The 27,781-nt window shown below is 46.4% G+C and overlaps 1 protein-coding gene and 1 long non-coding RNA gene across 2 annotated transcripts in view; one reads left to right on the forward strand and one right to left on the reverse strand.

Moving 5' to 3' along the window:
• Positions 1–17,372, forward strand: part of LMX1A (LIM homeobox transcription factor 1 alpha) — a 153,318-nt gene extending 135,946 nt beyond the window's left edge. The window contains exons 5-9 of the mRNA XM_082407819.1: positions 6,482–6,654; positions 9,564–9,641; positions 11,047–11,116; positions 13,063–13,233; positions 15,201–17,372. Coding sequence (XP_082263945.1) covers positions 6,482–6,654; positions 9,564–9,641; positions 11,047–11,116; positions 13,063–13,233; positions 15,201–15,361 — 653 coding nt within the window. The 3' untranslated portion in view covers positions 15,362–17,372. The remainder of the gene's footprint in view (positions 1–6,481; positions 6,655–9,563; positions 9,642–11,046; positions 11,117–13,062; positions 13,234–15,200) is intronic.
• The window catches only part of LOC309636003, a 702,830-nt gene that overhangs the window by 419,812 nt on the left and 255,237 nt on the right, over positions 1–27,781 (reverse strand). The window lies entirely within an intron of this gene.

The following is a 27,781-nucleotide window of genomic DNA, read 5'->3' on the forward strand; positions in this document are numbered from 1 at the left end:
GAGGAGTTCGGCCAGTACCTGCCATGCTGTGTTGCCATGGAGATGAGATAAAATGTTTACCCTGGACACGGGGCCTGGCACACAACTGGTTCTTGGGATGTGGGCATTTGCTTCTTCTTTTTCAGGGCCCTTGTCTAGTGCTGAGACCTGAGAGACTCCCTCAGCCCAGTCTGCAAAGTGGACCTGGTGGCCTGGTGGTGTCACCCACACATGGACACAGCAGTCTAGCAGCTGGTGTCTGTGCTTTCCTGATCCATGGTGCCCTGCGCTCTGGGTCCACAATTTTCCTGTGTAGCTCCAGCCACAGAACTGCCCCCATGTCTCACCATTGCTAACAACATTGGCTCTGGAACATCAGGACCCCTGGAGTAAGCTCCACGTGGCCTCTCCACCCTGCATTTCTTCTCCCCTCAGAAGTGCACCCTCTGCCAGGGCCTTGAGGTCTCCCGCATGCCCATTCTCTCCTCTTTTCTCCAGTTCAAGGCTGAGCCATTCTCAGAACCCCTGCCCTCTCCCCTCTGCGTTTCCAGATCCACTCCTCCCTCCTCCCTTGCATTTAGGCTCCTGCCTTTACTAGCTCCTCTGGCTCTCTGACACCTCTCTTTCCTATATGCCTACATTTTAAAATTAAAGTATAGTTGATTTACAATGTTGTGTTAGTTTCAGGTATATAGCAAAGTGATTCAGTTTTATATATATATATATACTTTTACAGATTCATTTCCGTTGTAGGTTATTACAAGATATTGAATATACAGTTCTTTGTGCCATATAGTAAGACCTTGTTGTTTATCTCTTTTATATATAGTAGTGTGTATCTGCTAATCCCTAACTCCTAATTTATCCCCCTTCCCCCCTTTCCCCGTCTATATATACCATGCCTAAAGAGCATAGCCAAATACTATTTTATATTTATTGTTTCACACGTGCTAACTCTAACACAGTTTTCTGTTCCTTGAGAGCAAGGGGTCATCTCAGATCTCTCTCATCCCCTTGCAATGCAGTGCAGGGTGCTGAGTACCTAATGACATGCAAGGTACTATAGGATGTACCTCATCTATTGGATGAGCCTCACTTCCTGGGTCAAGGTCTTGCTCCCATGCTGTTAGAAGTTCTCTGTGGACCTAAAACGCCCTCTCTGTCCTTTCCTGCCTGGCAACTTCTGTTCATTGTCTGTCGTTCACTTTCACCTCGAGTGACACCTGTACTATGTCACCTTCCCAGTCCCCTCCTCCAAGTCCTCTAAGCAGAGCTATTATTTTGGCATTGTATCTTTCTCCCCTATTAATCTGGGATCTGTGAGAACAGAGGGCAAGTCTTAATCATCTCTGTAGCCCAGAATTGTCCTTGTTCAGTGCGTGATACACGAGCCCATGATAAGTGCTTACTGAGCAGGTGATTACGTGAACAAGGTGCAAGGCAAATCTTTTTCGGGAACCTGACTTGGGTCTGAGTTGAGACCTCCTTGAAGAACTCTGTGTGAGGCAGTTTCAAAACAGTAGCTGCAGGGACTTTGCTCTTCTAGAGAACTTTACCTACTGCCTCTTGAATGTGAAATGCTGCCTTGCACCCAGAGTTCTGCTCCGGGAGAATGGAATTCTGATCCATTCAGGACAGGGCAGCGACTGAAATAGTTTCCTATATATTGTCTTCATAAATTCCTCCCTTGCTTCTTTCCCTCCCCCCTCCACCCACCACAAGTCCCAGACCCTTCCTCTTACTCCCCCGGCCTGAAGGACATTTATGAGGCCCATCACGTGGGAGGCATGTGAGGCCTGTTCCTGCCTCTCCCTTCCCTAGCATGAGGGTCTCCGGTCCTCCTTCCTTCACCGTCGCCTCCTGGGCCAAGCTCTGATATCTCTTGCCCTGTTTATGAGCTGTTGGGATTTTTCCAACAACCTGAAATGAATCTGTGAGGCCCCACAGGTAGTACAGCCTGTCTCGGGGCCATAAACCATGGCTGGGTCTTTCATCTGCCATTGCTTATGTCATAAATGAGTGGGAGGACCAGGCAAGGGGGAAGCAACAGCCTCCGAGCAATTCCAGATTTTTTTTTTTTTTTTTTTTTTAACAAGAGATGGGAAAGAAAGGCCCTGAGAAACATGTTCCAACTTTGTGCCAAGCAAATTCATTTCACCCTGGTAGGCTGTGCGTGGAGACTTAATCTCTGGACTTTCCCTCTAGGAGTCAGATTTATGCTGCGTTTGTGTCTAAATGGCCTCCAGGGATGCTGACATTTGTTGCTGGAGACAGCAAGTGGTGTTCCTTTCATCTCCGCTGAGGGGTGTCAGCTTAAATTATGAGGGAACGCTCTGGCCTGCATCTGGGTGTGGGAGCCTCTGGCAATGCCGAGGGGCTGCCCCTCCTTCCGCTTCCGCGACGTCTCCGCTGTTGGAAGGTTTTTCTTCATCTCCTGCTCTCCAGTACTCCTGCTGGCCCTGGGAGAAATCTCCTGGCTCGTTTAGAACTTTCCTTTCTCTTGGACAAATCAGTAAGTGTATATTTCAGGCACCGCCTGCTTTCATGGAGAAGTTGGCATCAGAGTCAGGCAGCCCTGCCCCTGCTGAACGAGGAGATGGGAGCCTCCCTGAACAGCCTGGAAGTTCCCCGAGGGAGTCAGAGGGCACTGCTATGCTTGTAATATTTACAACCCGGCAGACCGAAGCTGGGTGATGGTTAGCGATGGTCTGCATTCCCCTTGGCAGCTGGGTCGTGACATCTGTCTGCACTTTGGGACATGCCCAAAGGCCCTCCATTCCTCCATCTTCAGAGTTTCTCTTGCTCAGATCTGCCGGGACACCTGAAATTTCATAGTGGTGACTGTTTGGTTGGAGGCATTCCATGTCTATGTGTTATTGACTGTGGGAGAGGACACTTCAGACCCTGCTAATCCCTGACTCAGTGTAGCAGATGAACAGTGCTTCCTGCCCCCAGAGTCAGAGCGTGAAAGCCTGGAACACAGGATATGTAAGTTTTGATGGAGAACGGGTCAGGAGAGGTCTAGGGCAGGGGCCAGCAAACTATAGTATGCAGGCCAAATCCGGCCTGGTGCCTGCTTTTGAAATATAGTTTTATTGGAACCCAGCCATGCCTATTCGTCCTGTCTGCGGCTGCTTTCGTACTACGGTGGCAGAGTTGAGTGGTTGCAATAGAGGCCATAAGGCCTGCAAAGAGTAAAATATTTTACTCTCTGGCCCTTTACAAAAAAAGTTTGTAGAGGCCTGGTCTAGAGCATCTAGTGCTTGGAAGGCAAAACGGGGCCCTTAGCAGACAGAAGAGAGAGAGATTGAACAGCAAAATGGAGGAATCAGAAGAAGAAAATGCACCACAAAAAAACGATAGAAACACTCCAGAGACAAATCTTAACCTCGTGCACCCTCTGCTCCCACTTCTGCCCCTCCCCCTTCTTCTGAAAACACATGTTTTCATCTCTTTCTTCTCACAGGGATGTAGAGAGAATGAATGAGCAGTCGCCTGTGACGATCTTTACATCCTCCAAAAATGGGCACCAAGGGCTGCCCTAGGAGATGGCTCTTTCCCCCACTGCTCCTTTCTGCTGTTCTAGGATGGGATAGCAGGTCTTGGGAAGTGTGCATGTATCTTAGGCAGGGGTAAGTCCAGAGACAGTACGAAGACATCAGGGAACTCAGCCATTCAGTTCTGGGGCTCCGAACAAACTTCAGCAATCACATCTTCCTTCTGGAACCAGCCCCTTGACCACCACCCCACCTTCCTTCCCACAAGCACTCACACACGCACTTTCCATAAAACCAACTCTTAGTGTGAGCTAGGGTCATGTCTGCAAAGAGAGAGGAATGAACTCTTGTAGTGTAAAACCTTAACGCGAACTCCCATCAATGTGCAACTGTTAATAACAGAAAACATGGGTCTCAGATTAAGATCACTTCTTTTGAAATGATGATGATGATGATGATTTACTAAGCATCTATCACACTCTAGACGGTGCTAAACCCTTTACATACATCATCTGATGTAATTCCAACAACGCTGTCACTTTCTCCAATGAGAAAATTGAGTCTTGGGGATTTGTTCAGAATCACACATCAGAACCGGCAAGGCCAGAATTGAAACCCGAGTTTGTATGGCTCCAGAGCCCATGCTTGTGGACACCGTGCCATCTTGCTCCCCTGAATGTTGTCAACATATATGAGCCATTACCATGGAATCCACATTAATTTAGATTTTGCATTTTCATTAGTTATATCATCCTAGTCATCAATATACATTGGCATCAAGCTATGTGACTGTAAAAGAATCAGACTGACCCCGTGAGATGTTTGCAAATACCATTAAGACAAGTGGTTTCTGAAGATGATACAATTGCATTTTAAAGTCAATTCTGTACTTTGGACTTCTCACGTATCTGTTCTAGACTCAGCTCCTTGTGGTGACCTGCCTTGCAGGAGATCTACACAATCCTTGGCATGGCGTGTCCGCCACGTTTCCTCAGAAATATTACTGAAGGCATCACCAATACCAGAGGAGCATCCTTCTGACCCCAAAGAATCCACCGGTAGAGAGAATTACTGACGTCACTCAAGACTGGGCTCTGGGGGTGGGTGGGGGGTCTCTGAGCAGGAGGAGGTCGGGCCCAGCAAGGATGAATCTGCAGAGTCAATGGCCTCCTTTCTTCTACCTTTCTTCTCTTGTGGGGTCTTCTTAGTTCCCTAAGGCTTTTAGTTCTTACATGCTTATTTTTTCCTTGCCATTCTGAAAACCTCCTTCTAGAAAGATCCTAAATACCCTTCAATACTGAGGTCTGACTGAGATCAGCTTACTGAATCCCCACCCCCCCGCCCCCCACTCCCATCAAGGAAAGAGCAGCCTAAGAATTGAAGATACCAGAGTGGCCACTCCTTGTCATGAGGATTCTTCTTTAATCTCTTCTTCATTCATCTTGTGGTTTTTTTTCGTCTGTACTATCAAGGGGAGTGAGGCAGAGGGGAAAAGACATCCTTCCTACAACACCTAATAAGAGCTTCCTCTGTGCCTCTGTGTTAGTTGCTTTGCACACAGCAGCACTACTCCTATGCCACCCCCTGGTGGGTATTCTTGTCTCCAGTGCAGGCTCAGTGCAGGACGTCCCTTGCACAGGGCTGTACTTAAAACAAGGGATAGAGCTGGATGGAGACCTAGGTCTGCCTATGTCAGACCCTGTTCAATTACACTGCAAGGGTTGTGCCCTCAAGGAACTCAGAGGTTCGTCTTCCTTCACGTTCAAAGTGTATGCCTAAAAGTTCATAGAGGAAAGAATCTTAGCCATTGCTTTTTCAGATAAAATAAGGATTTTGGGCTCTGGCAGAGCCAAAAATTAGAACTCAACTAAAGTCTAAACTAAAACATTATATGCAAAGAGCATCTTTCCAGAGGAGGGCGGGATGAGGAACAAGGATGTGTAGCTCGCACACGGTGGGTCACCTCATCTTGGATTTCTTGAAGTGGCCAGAAGGGGATCAGAATGAGGAGACTGGAGCTGGGGAAGCTCTTGGGACAAAGGTTTCTACTGGAGGAAAGAGGGCAGCTGAGCTCTGTAAAGACCCAGAGGGAAATGAGGGTCTCATTAGGGTAATGTGGGCACACAACTGCCTATGGCTTTTAATGCTGAAAGTAGGAAGGAGTCTCTCTCACATGGGTATTTCCCAGACCCTAGAAGCATCTTCTTAGGAGTGTGAAGTCTGTGGGATACAAGAGGTAGCCTGGGAAAGAATGTCATATATACTGAAGGCTTTGTTTCCTTCAAGTTACTGCTTGTATTGATCACTGCTTGTAGAGTTGAAATAATTCAAGTAAATATAGATAAATACAGTTACTTTAATAGAGAGTTATTTATTTTATAGACAGGCAGTTTTGACTAACTGCCTGTGTTATCTGTACCTGCACGTAGTCTAATGCTGGTCTTCTGTGGCCTTTTAAACAGTATTGTTTTCTACTTCCTGGCACTGGCTAGAATTTCAGACATAGTATCTAGGAAGTTATATGTAACTTATCCAGGTCTAGAGTTGAAAAATGACATTTAAGAAATATTAACCACCAACACTTACTGAGCATTTATTATATGCTAAGCAGCCTTCTGAGTGCCTTCTTGATAAACTCATTTAATCCTCACAACAACCCCAATGAAGTAGGTTCTCCTATATCTCAATTTTGCAGATAAGGAAATTGAGCCATAGAGAGTTAAGTCACTTGCCCAAGGTCACACAACTAGTAAACGTGGAGCTAGGAGAGCCTCCCGAGAGAAAGTCCTGAGCTGTGATGGTGGACTTCCTGGTTCCTGTCTCCACGTTTTAGAAGTTTTTCCTTAGCCCTTCCTGGGGGCTTTGGGATCAGTATCACACAGGGTGTTGCATTCATGTCTTAAGTCATCCTTGGAACGTGGACCCAAGTGTCTTGTCATGGAATAACAGCCAACTCCAGGAAGTGGCCTTAAGGGACTCAACACGTTGTTTTCTGCTTCTTTCAGGCAAAAGTGATGATGAAGAAAGTCTTTGCAAGTCAGCCCATGGGGCAGGGAAAGGAGCCGCTGAGGATGGCAAGGACCATAAGCGCCCTAAACGTCCCAGAACCATCCTGACAACCCAACAGAGGAGAGCATTCAAGGCCTCGTTTGAAGTATCCTCCAAGCCGTGCAGGAAGGTATGGGGGGGGAGAGGAAGAAGGGAGGAAAGGGGACGAGGCCCCTCTTCTCTGTGTGCACCCTGGACTCCTCTGGGGTGTCACTGGGCACCTGGGGGTCAGGGTGGGAGATGCTGTTCAAACAGAGTCTGGGCAGGTGGCCTTGAGCCCCGTTAGAGGCTCCAGGGATCACTGCAGCTGTGGCTGGGGTCATGGTAGCATCTCCCTGTGCTTTTGGGTATGCATACCCACTCCAACTGGCTACTTGCTCACACCTTTCATCTCATGGAGAGCAATGGGGAGAATAACAATAAGAGGTTCCAGTTGGGATATAGATCGAAATGTTACAACAGAGTAAAAATACAGTGGCTTGTAACATGTATTCTTTTTTGGTCCAGTTTGTTCTGCTTGAGGTGGTGATTTTGGCATTCATCCATGTTGTGGTTCATCCATTTTTGTTATTGCATAGTATTCCATGGATATACCATGGGTTGTTTGTCCATTCACCTGTTGATGGGCATGTGGGTTGTTTCCAGTTCGGGGCTGTTACAGATAGGGCTGCTGTGAACAGTTATGTAAAAAAAAAAAAATACAGTGACTTAATGAGATAGGAGTTTATGTCTCTCTCACATCACAGTTCAGAGATGAGCAATCCAAGACTGGCTGAGAAGCTCTGTTATCTGTCACATGGGTCCAAGGGGCTGCTCCAGATGTCACCATTTTTTCCAGCCACCATGGTGGAAAGAGAAAGTCGGGGCAAGCAGCTGCCCTTTTAGGGACATACCCTGGGATTTTTTGCATAACTTTCACTCATGTGTGTTGGCTAGAGTTTAATCCTGCGGTTGTACCTCTTGCAAGGGGACCTGGGAAATGAGTCTATCTGGGTGTCCATATGCCTTGCTAAAACTTGGGGATTCAGTTGCTAAGAGGAGGAAGGAGAGAATGGATATTGGAGACAATTAGTAGTCTCTGCCACAAATAGCTGCGTCCACTTATTAAGTACCCACCATTTATTGACTCCCTGCCGTATGCTGGGTACTGTCTTTTATGCAATAAAAATAAGAAAAGAAAGCTTTCTTGAAATTGAAATTGAATTGAAATTCATAGAAGAAAGACATTTTAAATTTCTTAGCATCCGTTGCTAGCATCCCATCCCTTAGCATGCCTCCCTCTCTGTATGAATCGGCTTTTGCTGCAATAACAAACAAAATCTTAGCGGCTCCCAGCAAACATTTATTTCCTGCCCCTGGGCTGTGGGTTGGCTGCGACCCAGCTGGGCTCAGGTTCAGGCCTGCCCCACTGGTCTCTCATTAAAGAGTCTGGGGCACACGGGTCTCATGGCGATGGCAGAAGGCAAGAGGCCAAGTCACACTGGGCAGTCCCACTGAATGGCTCTCCTTGAATATCACCCACTTCACATCCACTTACATTCCATGGGCCAAAGCAAGTCACGTGGCTAAGCCAGTGTGAGTACAGGGGGAGACATACACCCCTCTATGGAGGAGGGGCGGGAAGGATGGATATTTGCTGAACGATAATACGGTTTCCCACCACTTCTGCCTTTTGAAAAAAGCTCTCCCACCTGCAGAAGACTTCCTTTCCCTGCCCTCGCTGCCCTCTAAGCTCTGGGAGAAGAGCTGGTAGAAAGTGAAACAGCCCCAAGGTAGAGCTGCACAAGGACCAGTTCCTACTTCCTCACTGGTTTACTTGTTCTACATGTACTAAACTCCCAGCCTCTGTATGGCCTGTACCCGGTGCTTGTCCCTGGGCAGCGTCTAGGCCACCAGAGGGGAGGAGATGTGTACACTGGAGCACTGGGCAGAAAGCTCTGAGGACCAGAACAGAGGGGCAGCCAGGAGCTGCCGGAAGAGAAAGGTCGCCTCTGTCTGGGGGATCAGGCAAGGCTTTGCGGAACAGGTGGGTTTTGAGCTGGGCCTCTGAAGGATGGATAGGGTTTCAGCAGGTGGACGTGGGCCCCTGGGCATACTGCTGTTTCAGTTGGCGTTGCAGAAGGATGTGCCTGCAAAATCTTCTCTAATTATCCTGCTTCTCCTAAGCCTCAGCCCCAGTGGCATGATAAAGGTGAGCACTTCCCAAGGCCTCCAGCTTTCTCTACGTATGTGTTTATTCAAGGAGCTCCTACCATCTCATCTCCTCCTCAGAATCTAACCAAGAGGGGGCAGTGTCTCTCAGGACCACTCTTGGGAAATCTGTGCTTCTTCCCTCTTCCTTTCTGGCCACTTTGCCAGCCCCTCACCAAATGCCTGTATAGGGGGCAGATTGTTGAAACACGACTCTTCATAATAGGGACCCTGATTGTCCTGTCTCCTCACAGTCCCAGTACATGTGCCTGCATCAGCGCCGTCTCTCTTGCTCTGTCGGATCCCAGATGGCTCTTGTCTTATTTCCTTTGGGCAGGGCTCACAGTGAATATGAATATTCATGAAACACCCAAAGTGACCGAAAGCTATGAGGGACAAAACCAAAAATTTAAGTCAGTGAATTTAGACGGGAGAAGAGAGCAAGAGAGAACCATTTGTTTTTTGCAAAGTGATTTTCACCCTCAGTTCTCCTTAAGTAGGTTAATGCATATGCCTGGCATACAGCTAAAAACACAAGAATAGATTTTGCTAATATCTGAGAACCACCTGAAGGCCTAATTTCCAGAGGAAGAGAAACCCAGGAACACCTCTTGGAATGCACATCAAAATTAATGCTTATTCTTCTCTTCATTTACCCGGGTAAGGACCTCCTCTCCGCCTGAAGGAGAGCAATGCTCTTGTGTTTGGGGTTTTGCTGATCACCGAACACTCGCCAGCTCCTATGTAAGACGCAGCCTGCTGGCCTCCCCTTGCACCACGTAGGGAATGTTCTGCCTTCTACTCTGAGATGCCAATGTTTCTGTATTTCTAATGTTCCATTTTTTCAAGGTGAGGGAGACTCTGGCTGCAGAGACAGGGCTGAGCGTCCGTGTCGTTCAGGTGTGGTTCCAGAACCAGAGAGCTAAGGTAATCTGCTTCTTACTTCTGTCTCTGTGGGGCCGGTTTCCTGAAGCAATAGTAGGACATTGTTTTTGCCAGCAGGTTTTCTCACCTCAACTCATTGGATAGAATAGTTCTCTTGATTCAGAAATTTTGTGATCAGCAATCATTTCAGCTATAGCAGCCCTGCAGAAGGGGAGAGACGGGGCAGTTGTTTTAGTGAGATGGCTTTTATTTTCCTCGTGGCTGTGACTGTGAATCTGGCCAGCCATCTGCATGAAGAAATGCCTTTCTGTGTCTTTTGGTCGAAGCAGGTTCTTGAATTCCCATTCATTTAACACAGATACCAGAGTTCCTTTGAAGTTTCAGAGGGAAACCTACATGGCACCCACATGATAGGTCTAAGACAACATTATGGCACATGGAACGGATGCCCTTATTCACCTTTCCCAGTGCCCCACCCTTCCCTGATATAGGCCCAAACCATCATATTGTCTGCTGGATCCTACCAAGGTCTGTATCCCCCTGCCATGGTCTTTTACTTATTTTAGACCTTTACTTATTTATTTTCCTACCTGTATACATGCATGAGTTAGTGGCCCAGTTCTCTACAGCCCTGATCTTCAGTGGGTGAAATGATTGGTTAAGATATCATTTCCCTCACTGAATTCCTCACACCAGGGCTGCTGGTGTGTATTCCACAGTCCTTTCTACGAGAGGATTTCATGGTTCAATAGGCTTGAGAGGACCTATAGCCTATGGATTCATAAGCAGAGAGCATATTTGAAACTCTGAGAAATCTCACAGTAAAGAATTTTTAAAAAAAATCTAGTGTTCCCTACACACACACACACACACACACACTCAAAGTGTATGTTAATGTCTCATGGAACCCTAATGTTCCACAGAACACACTTTGAGAAACATTGGGTGACAATGTTCCTTCCGGGAAGCTTGTGTGTTAACAGGGTGCTTTGGGAGTCAAGCTCCTTACCTAGAGGCGTGCATCTCCTGGTAGGAGTCTCTGTCACAAGGACCAGCACATAGGGGGACCAGCCTCATCCCAAATCACACCCTGTCAGCAGGCCCTTGCTGCACATCTAAGCTGGGCTGAAGAGCCCTCATCCCCTCACATAAAACTGTCACAACATAAGCAGCAGGTTTTATTTGCTGAGAGGAAAGCCCTCTTCCTGCTAAGACCAGCCACGCTGTTGCTTCCCAGCCAGCTGTCTTTCCACGGCTGCGGTGTAAGAAGCCCTCAGCCGCCACGCATCGGGCTCAAGGCGCTGTTCCGGAAGTGTGGCTCCTTTCCTGAGTAAAAGCAGGGGAAGGGGTCCCTCTGCTTTACCCATGAGCCGTGCCCCCCTGGCCTAGCCGCAGGAACCTGCTGCAGGCCCCCTGACCTCTAATCCTGTGGTTCTCCCCTCATCAGATGAAGAAGCTGGCCCGGCGGCAGCAGCAGCAACAGCAAGATCAACAGAACACCCAGAGGCTGAGTTCCGGTAAGCTGGAGCCTCTCCCGGCCAGGCCTCTCCCGCCAGGGCCCTCCACCCACCCAGCCCTTGGAATGACATTTCTGAGCTCCGTGAAGCCCACTCCACACCTGCTTGGGAGATGGGACCTGCCAGGGAGGACCAAACTCTGAGAACTGTGAGAGGGTTCTGCAGGCCCAGAACTGCGGATTGCAGGTGGCCCTACCCTCGTGCAAAGCCCCTTTGCCCGGACCCTGCTGCAGTGTCAGGGCCCTGTGTCAGGCCCACCTACAGAGTCAGAGACATGGCCAGTTTCTCATCCTGCGTGGCCCTCCTCCTTCCAGGCAACCACGATCCTAGATCAATAAGAGATGGAGCTGGGGCTGGAACCTGTCTGTCTGATTCTGAGTTCCGCTCGGCCACGCTGCCTTAACTCACCCTTACCTCCATGTACCTTCATTTGTTGTTGTTGTTTTTAATAAGGGTGGTGTGGGGATTGGGGAGGGTGTGAAGAGGGACAGGTTGTGGGACCCTTCAAGGAAGTTAAAAGAAAAAAACAAGAATAACTATATTAGGACAATGTCATTCTTAAAGGGATATGCACTGCCCCCTCCCCATCTCAGCTGTCCAGCAGAATTTCCTGAGTGGTCTCTTTGCACCCTAGAGCAGGGATTCTCACCCTTTAACGTGCACCTAAGTCACCTGGTATTTGGTAATGTATAGATTCTGATTCTTAAGCTCTCGATGTGCCCAGAGAGTCTGCGTTTTTAACAAGCTCTCATTGCTGCCGGCCTTGGACCACACTTGGAAGGCCGTGGAATGTGACATTGGTTGTCTGGCCTCTAAACAGAGCCCCTTGTCCTTGCATGGACCTTGCCTTGTGCTTGATACCTGGGCTAGGCTCCAACGAGAATCTGACTCTTGCAGTCAAGAGTTCTTTTTGCTTTTGACCTTCCAGGCCAAACAGTATCTTAATGGCAAGATAGATGGTCAGAGAGAAGTGAAGCAAGGGCACGGGCCCTGGGGCAGGGTGGAGCCACGAGCCGGTCAGAAGACCTGGATTTGCCCCAGTTCCACCTCCCAGTGCTGTTTGGAGATCTGGGAGCTGTCTTTCTGTCTCTTTGCACCTCAGGCTTGCATCCCTAGGGGAGGGTAGTGGGGCCTGCTAGTCCTATCGCACGGCGCTGTGTGCCTCAGAGGGGGTCACAGAGGTGAGGGGGCTTCAGGAGGAGCCGTGTAAGTTGACTCCATATAGGTCAACACGCTCAAAGGGAGGAGAACTCATCAAGGCATTATGAGAACACAAACTCCTAGTGCTTGGAACTTTGAAGAATTCTATGGGCAGGTCCTAGGGTAGACTTAAGAAGGTGGCAGAGTGAGTCCCTGAGAGTTAATGGAACTGTGTTCAGAGAACCACAGCAGGATGTGGAGGCAGGAACGGAGTCCTTTTCTGATAAAATTCTGTACACGAGTGTAGCGAGTTGTAATTCCAAAGCACATACACACGATCTCGTGGAGTCTTCGTATCAGCTGCACGAGGTCCGCTGGGCCAGTGTCGTGAACCCCACTTGACGGATGGACTCCTAGTGGGGTAATGCTGGAAGGATCTTTAGATGCATCCACTCCATTGGCTGCCAAGCCTGCGTGTAGCATCAGACGCCTTTGTTTTAATGATGTAGTTCAAGGACGCTCTCCAAGTACAGCACCCGCCGTGCCTATCCTTCAAGGCAATCCCTGATGGCCCTTGGTAGGGCACAGACTGGGAACCACTGATGTCACCTCAACCCTTCCATTCTATAAATGAGGAAACCAAGATCCAGGAAGTAATATGATGTAGCCATGGTCACACAACTTGTGTGGTCACAAGCCAGTGGGGCATGTGAAGTTCAGAGCTTGTTCTGTGGCTCTCCCTCCCTCCCAGCGTGTGATGCTGGGCTGCACATGGAGAATGATCTGCCTTCTTCTTTGTCCCACAGCTCAGACAAATGGTGGCGGGAGCGCTGGGATGGAAGGGATCATGAACCCCTACACCACTCTGCCCACCCCACAGCAGCTCCTGGCCATCGAGCAGAGCGTCTACAGCTCAGATCCCTTCCGACAGGGTCTCACCCCACCCCAGATGCCTGGAGACCACATGCACCCCTATGGTAAGACGGACTCAAGCCCCACAGGGACCTCACACAACTTGCTTGCGTGAGTTTTTCATCCCCTTCCAGACACCTCTACACAGTTCCTAGATGCTCATTAAAGTTCCAAAGCAGAATAAGTGTCCCACAAAATACTGCTAGAATCACCTAACTGATGGCTCCAGAAGAAAGACCAGCACACATACACATTAGTCGTGCTTCCATTTATTCTCCTTTTCAAAGCTTCTTTTTTTTTTTTTTCCAAAGCTTCTTATTTGTTAGTTTGAATAGGAGGTTGTGTTTTCATTGTAGACCTGTTTGTTGGGATTGAACTTCCCAAGTCTTTCATTTCATGCCAGGTACCACACTTACATGTTCATAAGCATTATCAACGGTAATATAGGCAGAGGCCTTAACTATGCGAACTCTCACATAAGAAAAAAATATATTGAAAAGCACAGAAAACAGATGTTTGAATTGGACTCTCCTATTATGGATACTAGTAGGTGTTCTAATGTAACTCCTGAAACATAAACTGACTTGTGGAGTGAAAAGTATCTCCTCCCAGTCTCACCCCAGCCAAAATGGAGTTGCTTTAAACACAGGGTATGGGGACAGCTGAGACTCCCCCATTTTCCCAGTTTGTTGCTTAAGCTGTTGTACAGAAGCTGGGGCCTGGGCACCCTGATGGGATGGTCAAGCTCTGGAGTGGAAGGCTGAAGTTCAATCTCAGTGCCAAACATAGGCCACTGCATTTTTATACAGAGAAGGTAAGTGGCCTATGTAATGCATTCATCTGTACTGTGAAATCTGCAATTGTTAACCCTGATAGCTAAAAATAACGTTTTATTCCGCAAGCCTTCAAAACATTAGTATCAGAGATATATGCCTCAGTGCACAGATTGTCAACTTCTTTTTTGCCTTCATTAAAAAAAATTATCTATAATGTTAAAATCAGCCCTATCTTCCCATGTGATGCATTAAGCAAACACTTGTTAAGATACAGCCATTTGCAGGAACATCATTGACCAACCTCATTCATTCATACACACATAGATATATATATATATGCATGCTCCAGTGACGGCCATCCTCTTTGCTCCCTTAGAGGACTCATGTAAGGTCTGTACCTGTCTTCACCACTATGCAAAAACAGGGCAAATGACTTTTTGGTTTTTTTTGCAAATTCTTACATTTTCAGAGTCCTAGGGGTCTTGTTACATAAAGGACTCCTGTGATGAATCCTTCAGTAAAATGAATAATTAAAGCCACATGACAATTTTTATAAACTGCAGGTTTCATCTTTCCCATTTACTTGACGTAGAGGTGAAATGTACATCCTCAAGGTTCCGGTCATAGTGGTGCCCCAGCTGTTGCTCAGTTTGCCCTCCTGGTTTTTTTTTTTGGTCAGAGATGTAAATCAGTTGAGTCTGGGCGCCTAAACTCCCTTTCCTTTGCAGTACAAATTTGGGGAAACAGCTGGCGCTCAGTATACTTGTGCTATTTGAAAGGACAGGTGTTATCACCGGAGGTTTCGTGTGCATCATTCTCAGAGCTGATGTTTGTTTTCTTACCATCCCTCCTTCAAGAACCAATTTTGTGGCCAGAGTCCTCCAGAAGCCCTTGCCCCTGTCTCTCCAGCCTGTGGTGCCATGTCTTGCCCACTCCACACCCTCACTGTCTAGACATTCTGACATTTGCTTATGCTGCACTCAATTTAGCACTTTGTTACATCCTAGTGCATATTATTTTCAGTCGTTGCACTTTAGACGTGAGCCCCCCTAAGGAGATCTTTTGTGGACAGGGATTTTGCCCCCTCCTACTCTTCTATGTAGCTCTACCCTCCCCCACCCCCTCCCCAGCACCCAGTAGAAAGCGCCCCCTGGGGGATGTGCTCAGACCACGCTGGCTGAATTCAGCTGAATTTCCCAGCACTGAAGGAGTCCCTTCTTCCAGACCCTCACGCCCGTGTTTCCTCTCCCTTTCAGGTGCTGAGCCCCTTTTCCACGACCTGGATAGTGATGACACGTCTCTCAGTAACCTGGGTGACTGCTTCCTAGCAACCTCAGAAGCCGGGCCCCTGCAGTCCAGAGTGGGAAACCCCATTGACCACCTGTACTCCATGCAGAATTCTTACTTCACCTCTTGAGTTCCCCCCTCGAGTTCTCCGGCTAGGCTCCCATTCTGGAACAACCAACCGCATTACATGAGGGGTCAGCTGGCTTTAGGATGGGGAGGCAGGGAAGAGGTGGGTTGGGGAGGGAGTTTTGTCCGGAATGCTGTTGTATAATGATATGGTGTAGCTCGGCATTTCCAAAGACTGAATACATTACGGATTGCATAGTTTAATGTTTCTAATAAGAGTCTTAGTGTTAGGTATGAAGATGTGTTTATCATTAAGGACAGGGATTTTAAATATAGGCATTTTCATGCAAACTAGATACCTAGAGACCCCTAACAACTTCCCACCATTTTTGGGGAAGCTCTTTTCAAGAGGTGCATACGTCTACCCATCCACACACCCGCAGACAGACAGACAGTCAGATAGATAGATGTGTGCGTGAGTGTGTAACCTTTCATACTTTATCATCAAAGTTTATTCCTAAGTATAACAGACACCAACTGTACAGCAAAAAGTAACTTTATTTTCAGTGTGAACTATATTTAAGGAAATGCTTGATGCACTTAAGTTATAAAATGAGATAATTTACTTTTATAAACTTTATTTTGAGTTTGAAGAGACTTGTGGGCAGGGCAGAGGGCGCTGCTCCACCGAGGCCCCGTAGCTTTGAGTGCTTGAGTTAATTCTGTTTTCAGAGAGTGTCACTGAGGTCTGGAGAGCAACTCTGTGTGGCTGACGGTATTCACTGGTGGATCCTTGCTCCGTTTGAGGTGGAATCACTGGGCTTGGGGGGGACAGAACAATCCCTGATCATGTCCTTAGAAAATTTAAAGCCTAGATTCTTCGGCTTTCTTTGAAATTCAGACATGTGGCTGATGGGCAGCGCTGGGAAAGTCAATTCTGCCCTTGAACTTCACCATCTGCAAGTGTGAGACGAGGCTGATAGTATGTACCTACCTCACTGGGGACGCTGAGGCTTCATTCAACCCCAGGACACATGAGCAGGGCTGAGACTAATATCTGATATTTGCTTAAAATACAACCAGACCAGCCACTTGGCAAAGGAGGATACCTGGGGCTGCAGAGCAGGAACCTGAGGGCAACTCTGCCTGCCACGGGCCCTTCTGCGAAGCCTGCGCTGCAGATACCAGCTCAGGGCAGCTTGGGGGGATGCCAGAGGCCTTCGATGGGAAGGAGGCTGTAACGGATGGGTTGGACAGGGCATCAACATGTTCTAGACCTGGGGCTGGCAAACTACAGCCTGCAGGCCTGTGTTTTATGGCCTGCCTCCTAAGAAGAGTTTTTACATTTTTAAAGGGTTGTAAAAAGCAAAGTGGAGAAGAATATGCAACAGACTGTATGTGGACCAGAAAGCCTGAAATAGTTACTATCTGTCCTGTCTGGCTCTTTTCATAAGAAGTTTGCTGACTCCTGTTGCAGATGCTCTGTTTGCTAACAACCTCTTGGAGTTCACAGAGGCAGAGGGGGTCCAGTTGGAAAGCCAGGGCTCCTCCTTCCGGCTCACTTTCCGGGCCGCTGAGCACAGAAGACCCAGCTGCCATTGTACACAGGGACAGTTCCACACCCTGTCCTCCCATTGTGGTGCTAGGATGGGCTACTTCTGTGATGGGAGGCCTCCTGAGAAACCAGAATGAGTTGATGGGGGAGACGGAGGACTCCTCCAGGAGAGCCTGGGACAGGTTTGCCCTCACTCCTAGACGTGTCACCAGTCATCAGAGCTTCGGACGCAGCTACTTGTTCCCATCACTCTCTGCCCGGCCAGAGGGAACACACCCCCCTTATGGTAGAGTCGATGTCGTATGATTTTTGTGCTCTTTTTTATAATTTATGCAAACCACCCAGAAACCCAAACCAGTCTGTTGAGTGAAAATCATGCAGACGCTACATGGCTCGGCAGGCTTCCGTGGTGAGGATCAGTTGGAGAAAAGTAGCAGATATTTTGTGAGTGAAAATGAATAGAGATCCTTATTCCACTCCTTAATGGCATACCAAGATGAAATTAAAAACCTCTTACAAACGAGCTGGTGTTTATTCAGGGGCAGGGGTGATGGGCTGGGGACTGGGGGACCAGGATGTTTTGTCAACAGTGGGGGAAGCTTTGCACGAAGGGAAAGCGTGACTAAGTGACGACAGCAAAACAGAAGGAGAAAGCGGCTTTCACCCTCCTTCCAAGATGGACTCAGAGACCTCACTCCTTACAGACACCCCTCCAGAAGGAGGCACTGGCAACACTCTATCCTCACCAGCAAGTTCACTCAAGGCAGAGCAGCTTTGATACGCATTGTGGGAGCATTTACTTGGAAATCAGAGCAGAGTCATGGGGCAGGAGAAAGGTTCTTCACGCAGGACTGAAGGCAGATGCCTTGCCAGGGACAGGGTCAGAGCAACAGACCGTGTGGCTCCCCTGATAGATTCTCCCAACATTCTCAACAAGTTTAAATGCAATGTATGGATGGGCAAAGATTATGCTTATGGAGAAAAGAAGTCAGGAAACAGTGTGGCTGGAAGACCAGAAGACATACTCAGAGGGGAGGCACCATTGTTCTGCATGTTCTCTCACCCGCCTGCAATTGTTCAGCCCTTCCACCCCTGTCCCTGGCTCATCCACCCCATGGTAGAAGCTGGCTCTGCTTCTCACGAGGGCTTGGAAGGAGAGAGATGTGGGCAGGTGGAACCCACTTAGGAGGTCTCTATCTCAGACTGACCTCCACTAGGCCAGCCCTGGTTTCATCTCCAGCTTTCCAGACAAAGCTTAGGGATGAGACCTTCACCCCTCATATTTGCCTACTTGACAACTACTTATCCTGTAGCATCAGCCTAGACTTGACCTTCTCAAGGAAGTCTGCAGGGCTGGGTTAAGTACCTGTGTGGAGGAACTGGGCTAATGCTACCTGCTGTGATCACCCCTCCCAATTTTATAATAGCTCCAACACAAGAGAGATTTCTATTTTTGCTCACATGAAAGGCCTGGGAGGGAGTTCGTGTGAGAAGGGCACCTTTCTTCCATCCAAGATTTCACTGGGGAATGGTTGTTTCCATTCTTCTTTTCTCTCCCCTTCCAGCTGAAAGTGGGTGTGTCTAGATCCAAACCCAGCTCCTCCCCTTACTAACTGCGTGGCTTTGGGCAAGTTACTTCCCCTTGCTGAGCCTCTGACTCCTCATCCAAAGGACAGGCAGGGTCCTTGTCACTAGCTACCTCAGAGGGGTGATGAGGACAAGTGAGAAAACACATGCAAAGCACTTAGCCTTGCACTGGGCACATGGTGAGTGCCCCATGTGTTAGCTGCTGTGCCAGAGACCAGACCCTGCTCTCGGGGTTTGGTCACTGATGAAAGGCTTCTGGGAGTCTCAGACCACATTTGAGGAAGAAGAAGAGCACATCCAGTTTCACTTGAGAGGGAGGCTCCTAGTCAAGCCTCACCGGAGCTCCTTTAAATCTCAGTGTGGGTCTTCTATAGCCTGACTTACGGTTTTCGGGGAGTGGTTTGTTGTTTTGTTTTGTTTTGTTTTGTTTTTTAGAGGCATGAGGATAAAATTCCAATTCCAAAGACACATTAAGAACTCTGACCCCCAAGGAGAAGCAGTCAGGTCATAGGTGATTCCTACAGCCATCTGTCACCTGGGGCCTTAGACATTCAGGCTGAGATGAGAGTGAGAGCCCAGAGCCACAGGCAGAATAGGAGAGTTCTGAGTTGACCTAGCATGAGTGAAAATGCGAAGAAAGTGGAATGAATTTGTCAATTCCAAACTCAAAGACAAAATAAATTTTTAACTGAACCTCCAGTAAAATCAAAGTATTTCTCTCCTTCTCTCCCCTCTCCCATCTCCTCACATACAAATCCAAATATATTCAGTCAATCCAAGTTGACCTGTGAACTGACATGATTTCACTAGAATAAAAACCAAGTTAATACCTTGTTTTCCCGCATCCCTTTGTTTTCCATGTTGCAACATTCTGTTCAATGACAAACAGGGGAGAGCCAGCTTTAGGGCTCAAAAAAAAGGCCTTGAGACATTTATGCTAAAAATACAGACCCTCTACACATGGATGATGTGGACCATTGGCGATTCCCTACCCTTGAAGTTTATGCCGTATTTGAAGTTCCCTAAATAACCTTGAGCAGGGCTCTGAACCTCCATTTCTTCATCTGAAAAATAGCGCCAGTGACACTTGCCCGTCTTACAGGTTGGTCACGGTGAGCATCAAAGGAAGTAATTACGAAAGCTCTTTGTAGACCACAGTGCTGTACAAACAGGAGGGCTTCTTAGTATCTTGTCTCAGGAGGCGCCTGCTGATGGACCGCTTGGGGATCACGACATCCAGGGGAGCAGTGCTCCTGCTTGGGTGGAGGCTCCTGGCAGGGATGGCCCGGAAGGAAATCAGGGTGATGTTATCAGGACAGTGAACGGAGGATCAGAGTGAGAATATCTTATTTCCTCTCTCAGAAGCTGTGGATTACTTCTGCCACTGCCTGATGGGCCTTCTCCCCTCCAGGGGTGGATTCTGGAAAAAAAAAAAAAAATCTAGGGTTGCCCAGCCCCTAATGGATGGTGCATTAGCTAATCTCTCACTTTTTAATCTCCCCACCCCGTCGCCCCATGTGCCTAGGAAGGGGAAGGTGAAACCTGCCCCTGATTTGTGGTGGGAATGACCCTCCCTAGATAGTTGTGCAGCTGATCACTCTGGCCTTTTTTAGCACCTTATTTATTCATGTATTTAATTCATTCAGTAAGTATTTACTGAGCACCTAGAATGTGCCAGGCTCTGGGATGGGTCATAGAAATAGAGGTGAGAGAAAGAGGCATTGGCCCTGCCCTCGTGGAGCTTACAGCTTAGTGGAGGAAATAATCAATAATCAAAAATGCTAATAAATTTAACTTGCATAGTATCAAGAGCCACCAAGAACACTAAGAGCTATAAGAGAGCAGAATGCAGGGAGGCGTGACCTAGTCAGGAAGGTCAGAGAAGGCTTCTGTGAGCCAGTGATGATGGAGCTGAGACTTTTTTCATCTCTCCTAGTGCCTTCCCCCCATCAAGTATGTAGTTCTGCAACTCCTTTCTGTAAGGTCGTATTCTAACTGCCATGGGTGGAAAGAATCTGATGAACTAATGCCCTCCAAGGTGTTCACTGATAAGGCCTAAAGAAGTTGCTTATGGTATCTTTAATGCAAAATGTCTTCAGAGTCAAAGGAATGGACCACTGTCACTCAATCAACACTGTTATTAAGCTGATTGTGGACATTTGCTGCTTTTTGGCCGTCCAGCCTCCATTCACTCTACTGATAACATCACTCTGATTTCCTTCAGGGCTTTGACCTTTCTGCATCAGGGTGACTTGGGTTGCTGTAACCAAGAAGCAGGGACATATAATCAAAGCTAGGCCAACAATTTCCTCCCAGGATTGACATCTGAGAGAGTGGCACAGAGTTGGAAACTTGTTTGGAGTTAGTTCATTTCTGAAGGTGCTCCTGATGAGATGGCCGAACAGTTCCTGTTGTCTGGTTCCCAGAGTTGCCCTGCTCCCCATCTGTTGCCAAGACTGAGTTCCAGATACCTTATGATTCTGTGAACAATCTTTCCTGCTCTTCCAATAAAGACCCTTTTTGCCCAGGTTAGCCTGAGTTGGTTTCAGTTGCTTGCAGTCAAAAAACCCTGACAAAGCTACTTACCTACAATTTGTGTGGTGTTTTGCATTGTACAAAGGGTGTGTGTGTGTGAGGTCCTTACCACAACCCTCTGTATTAGCCTGGGCTGGTGTTACTTCCTTCCTTTTATAGATGAGAAACCTGTAGCTCAGAGAAATTAAGCCCAAGGTTGTAGAGCTAGTTAGGGTCGGAGTGCATTTTCTAATTTATTTCTCCCAGATTTCAGTTTTCTTTTGTTCCCCCAGCCCTGACTTCTAAGTGTCAAGATACTCAGAAGTTTAGAAGCACATGCATGCCAGGGATGGTGAGAGGTACAGAGAAGTTATGATACCTTTCCTCCTACAAGGAGCCTACGATCTAGTTGAAAGTAAAAGATGTGCAAACAAACTCAACATGTATGCCTGTATATTCCAGGTGTCAGGTTACTGGCATAGGTAATGTGTGCTTTGGGCATTCTGAAAAGAGAGAAGTTATTGGGAAAAGATAAGGAGAGAAGAGGCTTTACCAAGAAGGTGGGGCTTGCACTGAGCCTTCAAAGATGGATAGAATTTAGAAAGGTAGCAAGAAAGACAGAGGACATTCTGAACAAAAGGACCAGAGTGGGTACTAGTACAGAGGAAAGGATACAAGGTGTGTTCAAGTACAGATGCATAGAGACCATTCTGGTTGGAGTGGAGGGGTGACTAATGGTGGAATTTGAGGCATTGAATGAGGTTGATGGTGAAGCTGTTGGTGACAGGAGCTTGTTGCCAGTGATTTACTAACACAGATCAAAGATATCCTATTTCAAGGTGTGGCTGAGGCTGCTAGTCATTTCCCTTAATCTAGTCTCTCCTAAAACAATACCTTCCATTTCTAGCTGGTACAAGGTAACTTGGAATAAAGCCTACATTTCTCAAAATCCAGTGCAGTTAAGTGTGCTCATTTGGTTAAGTCTTGACCAGTGAGATAAGCAGAAGTGTCATATGGCATCTTTGAGGTAACTTTCTTAAAAGACAACTGGCATGTGCCCTTCCCCTCTTCTTCTGTGTCACTGTCTTCTTCCTGGCTGGAATGCAGATATAATGGCTGGAACTGGAGCAACTGTCTTGAGGTCGTGAGATGAATTTGTGAATGGAGGCCACACATGGTGACACAACAAGGTAGAAAGAACCTGGATTCCTGAGGACTTCTGAGAGCCACACTGCCATTCTAACCCTGAACTATCTATGTCCTAACATATATATGAGAGAAAAATAAACTTTCTTTTTTTAAGTTACTGTAGTTTTGTGTTTCTTTGACTCATAGTTAAGTCTAATCCTAACCCAGTTAGGAAGAAATCTAGGCTCATTTTGTTCCCCTCCTGTGGATAAAAAGTGAAATGTCCAGACAATATATTCCTAGGTAATGGGAGTCAACTGAGGCAAGGCAGATAGACGGTGGAATGATAGTCTTGTGATTTAGAATATACAGATGATCTAAAAAGCACAGACTTTAGAGCTGTGTCCTCTTGTCCCTTGAAGAAAGGGATGTCAAGGTGGCTTTTTTATCTGCTCACCTCGTCACAAATTTCTCTAAATATCTTACATATATTTGGGCATCTACAACCAATGTGGAACTTGTTCAGATTACCCAGCCTCCTGAAGGAGAATGAACAGGCAATTCTATACACTGTTTCCTACATACCCCAGTTTTAGCCACCAGTGTAGCTGTAAAAATCATTTATTTATATATATATCATATATATTCATGATTTAAATTATTCACATATATATGTATATGTACATGCATATATATGTATGTGTATAAATACCTATATTTACATATGCATATGTATGTACATAATATTTATACACACACACATATAACACATATTTATGAGGAGATTTGGCCAGAAGTCACACTCCCATGGCTGGCCAGGTATTTTCTCTTAATCCTAGCCCTAAGCTATAATTTGGACAAATCCTGAGAATGGTTATATCTGTGTGTGTTGGGGACCCAGAAGACATGAGAGTTGAAAAGAAGCAAAATGCTCTTTTAATTTCCTGTGATACACAGACTGCTTCCTCCAACCATCTGCTACAATCTGGGTGAGAAAGCGGAAAACAAGAGGCTGAACTAATTAGTCTAAGGAAATTTGCTCCTACTCTGAAGTAGGAAAAAGGACGTAAAGACACCTAAGGCATCTGGTCTACCTTATTCTGCCTTGAACAGATAGGCCTGGGTGGAGGACCAATCTAATATGATTAGAAGAGAATTAAGGCATTTGGGAGGCCAAGTGGAGTTGATTGATCACAAATCTTACATCATGCCAATAACAAACAATTTATTGATTTTAGAGAGGAAACTTTGTTCCCCTAGTCTCATGTTTCTGTGAGGAGAATTCCACTGGAGAAACACTTCTGGCCTCTTTCCTCCCCTCTAACTTCCTTCTCCCTGAAGGAGTTGCATAAAGTATCTGAATGATGGTTTGGGGAAAGGAGCTGAACATGCATGGCCCTGCCCTGCTGAGTCTGTGAGTCTTTGGTGTCTCTCTGTGGCCTGGACTCAGCATTAGGTGTTCCTGGGTCATCCATGTGGAAGGTTCTTGGGACAGAAATGCAGTTTGGGGAACAGTTCCATTTAAGGCGATTGTGTTACAGATTTTGAATGTGGCTACAGATCTAAACTTCATCCTTTAATTAGATTTACCAATAAAGCTGATTAAAAAAAAAATCTCCATTTGGCTGATTCCTTTGTAATATTTGCTGGTTAGTCACAAACTTGGGAAGCAGAACCAATGATGTTATTTATTATTCCCCAAAACTCCAACAATTAAATACCCATTAGACCTACTATAAAAGTTTAGCAATTGCGTGGCAAATCTAACTAAATGTATTCATTCATCCACTAAACATTTTAGGCAAACTTTTTCAGAGCTATCTCTGTGCCAGTCACTAGGCTAGAATAGTGAGTATGAATTTTAATTTGAAAACTCAGCTTTATAAGAAGCATATCTGTCTTATTTTCTATATGGCAACCTAGTCTAGTTTCAATCCCTTTTCCTCTAGGCTGGGTTTCCCTCTCCTTGGCCATGTTATAGTCTTGGGTCTTGGGCAGGGTCAGTGTAGCCAAAGATTAAGAGAAAGGGGCCTATCCGGTGATGGCTGTCATCCCGAGGTGCCCATCACCATGGTCAATGCCATCTACCTTTTTCATAGATGTCAGGGTCCTGACCCACCTTGCAGTGGTTTCTGTTGGGTCTTCTGCTAACATTACTAGGAAACCTATGTGGTATCCCACCCTTTTCCTTCTCCTAATCAAGCCAGGGATCCCTTTTTTTTTTTTTGAACATCTTTATTAGAGTATAATTGCTTTACAAGGGTGTGTTTGTTTCTGCTGTATAACAAAGTGGATCAGCTATACATATACATACATGCCCATATCTCCTCCCTCTTGCATCTCCCTCAGGGATCCCTTTTTAATATGAGAAAAAGCTTTTCTTCATTGTGTTTTCAATCAAGACATTTTTCCCCCATGTCCTGAATCCTTACTCGTTTGCCTTTATTTAATTCTGCTGCACTAAAATAAAATAATATTTTAGAGTCACATATTTTCCTGCCTCACTAAGTTCTGGAAATAATTAATCTTTCCCCACAGAGCATAATTCTAGCTGGTGAGAAAAGGTTTGTAAATAAATCCTTATGGTATAATTGGACTTTTTGCAAGGGTGTGTGCAGAGTTCCACAGAGGCAAAGTGAAGAAGGAGGGTTAGGAATGACATCACGGTGGAGGTGATATCTAATTGGGACCTTGAAAGATGAGGGGAATGCCAGGAATAGAGGGGAGGACAATCCAGAAAGAGCAGAACACAGTGTTGGGGGGACTGCTATTGTGGCTAGAACGCTGCAGGCAGGGGAAGAGGGGTTGGGGAATGGCTGACCCAAGGCTGTGAAATTAAATTATGGCCTTGTGGGCTGGGAAGGACCTCAGATGCTTCCTTAGCAGATGGGACCTCATCTACCAGGCATTAGAAGTTTTTCAATTCAACAAACATCTCCTGAGCATCTACGAGAAAGAGACACTGCTATGGGATGCCATAAAGATAGACACAGCTTCCATTCTTATAAAGCTTAAAGGGTAGTAAGGAGGCATGGCATATTATTAAGTATTTTTAGTATATTTATTTAAGAAAATATTTGACAGTTTTTTTAACAATCTATATGAGACAAATAGATACAAAACAAAATACAGTCAGCAATACAAAACAGAGACCTAAGGTATAGATCCCAACAAGTCAGGACTCCAAACATGTCAGCCAGCTGGGTCCCTACAACCCCCAACAGTCAGATGTTTGGAAGATCTAGGGTGATGGATTAAACTTTTCACTTTTCATTCAGACATTGACCAATGGAGAAACAGACACAACTTAGACAGATATGACCTCGGTTCTCTCTTTCTCATTCCACGGAGATGGGGAAACCAGTGTAGAAAGAACACAAGAGCACTTTGGATCCAGACATGCATGCTTTGTCATTCTGCCACTTCTAGCCACACGTTTTCCCCCTCAAACCTGTTTCTTATCACTCAATGGGGATAAAGATGCCTGGTTGCCAGATTGATATGAGGCGTAGAAGCATGAGATCAGTAGCAGCATTTAATCTGGAGGCAATTATTGTGGTCACTCTGGGCAAAGGAATGGCCTGGTGTAGGGGGATGGGAAAGGGGAGAAAGGGTACTAATTGGGGGAAGGATTTCGTGGCAGAAGTCACAGGACTCGATCACTGATCAGACAAGGGAAGAAGAGAGAGAGATTAAAGACCTTTTGGACCTGAGTGACTAGAAGCATGGGGATGCCTTTGAAAATCGGCAACACCGAGTAAATCTTACCACGTCCCGTCTTCCTTTGTGGAGGAAGATTGCCTTTGATGAATACAAACACAGAACACGGAACTGGGTTCGAACCAGCCTGTGTGGGATGTCAGGCTCGCGTCTGGGATCCAGCCCGGCCAGGGGAACGGCTCAGAGGGCGTTTTTCCAGGGAGGCTGCTCCGTGCCTGCCATGATTCCAGGGCTGCTGCTGACAACTCTGGCAGAGCAGGAAGCTGGAGAGGCTCAGAGATGGGGGTCTTCTGGGGGGAGATTCCAAGGGAAATGAAGGTCTCCTCAGGTGCAGGAGGGTGGGGAGAGGAGAAAGGATGAATTCGGGATTGACCTTCCTCTGGGGATTGGGACATTCCATCAACAACCCCTCTTTTGTCCTCAGATCTTGCCTGATGGCCAGGCTGAGATTTGCTGGGAGATTATCTTTCAGGTGGGGAGTTCCATGTGATGTTATCAGGAGAGGGCAAGAGCCTGCTCTGAGTGATCTTATGTTAATTACCTCGCTTTGCAAAGGCAGGCAGAGACCTTGGCTTGGAGTTAAATGGAGGGGTTTCTAGCCAAGAGAATAGTCATTATGGGGCAGAGAAATGACTCGAACCAGGGCCTCTGCTAACCTGAACATCAGATGGTGAAGTGAGGCTGCAGTATACTGCAGTGTCCACTAGGAATATAATATGAGCGACTTGTGGAATTTAAAATTTTCCATTAGCCATGTTTAAAAAAATAGTAAGAGGTAATGGGTGATATTAATTTTAATAATATATTTTATTAAATCCCATATATTCGAAATATTATTTTTCAACATGTCCCACTAGCCACGTTTCAGCTCCTCAATAGCCACATGTGGGTAGTGTCTACTGTATCAGACAACACACATGTAGATAATTTGGGCCAAAAAAATTTCAAATAACAAGTGAGTGGCAAAAAGGAAGGTGCTGTAGTTCTAGCTTGAAATATCTGAAAAAGCTGTTCCATTGCAAATGCAATGTATTAACATTTCCCTCGTGTTACTGGCTAAGGGCACCATAAGTTGAATTTTCTAACTTTCTTGTATCATCTCTCTTTTCTTCTTTCTACCTCCTTTTACCCCGTATTTGCCAAAAAGAAAATGCTAAAATATTGAGAGAACAAGGACTTGGTCATGTTTGTGTAACATTATTCAAGAGGAATCATATAGCACATAGTTGTTGAATCTGGATAAATCTGACCACCAGCCGGCATAAAATCTTTTCTGCATTTCATTCCTTAGGGTAGCTACCTACAGTTTTTGAATTCACTGGGTAATTGCTTGCTCCTTGGCCTATTTATGCAGCTGACTGTTCTATGTCAACTGGTCCTGGATGCCCTTAACTAGGGAAGACATATCAGGGACAAACATAAAAATGACCAGTTATTTCTTACTAGACATCATCTCCACACCTCTTACCCCTAATTCCTAGCACAGTGCCTGGAATACACCAGACATTTGAAAACTATTCGCTGAATTAAATGAAATTTCCAAGATGTAAACACTTGGCCTTCGCCCTAGAAAAATGGAGAAAGATATATTTCATTCAGATGTAAAGCCAGCAGGGGGGCCTGCTCAGTCACCAGAAGAGATGGGTGTCACTGGGTCAGCTGTTCATTTATTCCTTCAGCAAACATACCTGAGCTCCAAATATGTGCCTGGAATTACATTCTGCATCAGTGTATAATGATGAATCACATGAGCCCCGCCCTTGTTCAAAAGAGAAGCGGGTACACAAAATTACAATCAGTACGTGACACACATTGAAATAGAAATTTGTACCAAGGAGCGTGGGAATATAGGAGAGGGCAAACTTAAATCTGCTTGGGGACTCAGGGAATGCTTTGCAGAAGACGTTCAAGCTGTGTCTTGGGAGGTGAGAGGGAGTTGGCCTGGAGACCAGGAGAGGAATGGTGTTCTGGGTTTAAGCA

Source organism: Balaenoptera borealis (genome assembly GCF_965194805.1).
Source record: "Balaenoptera borealis genome assembly, chromosome: 1".
In the NCBI taxonomy this organism is placed as follows: domain Eukaryota; kingdom Metazoa; phylum Chordata; class Mammalia; order Artiodactyla; family Balaenopteridae; genus Balaenoptera; species Balaenoptera borealis.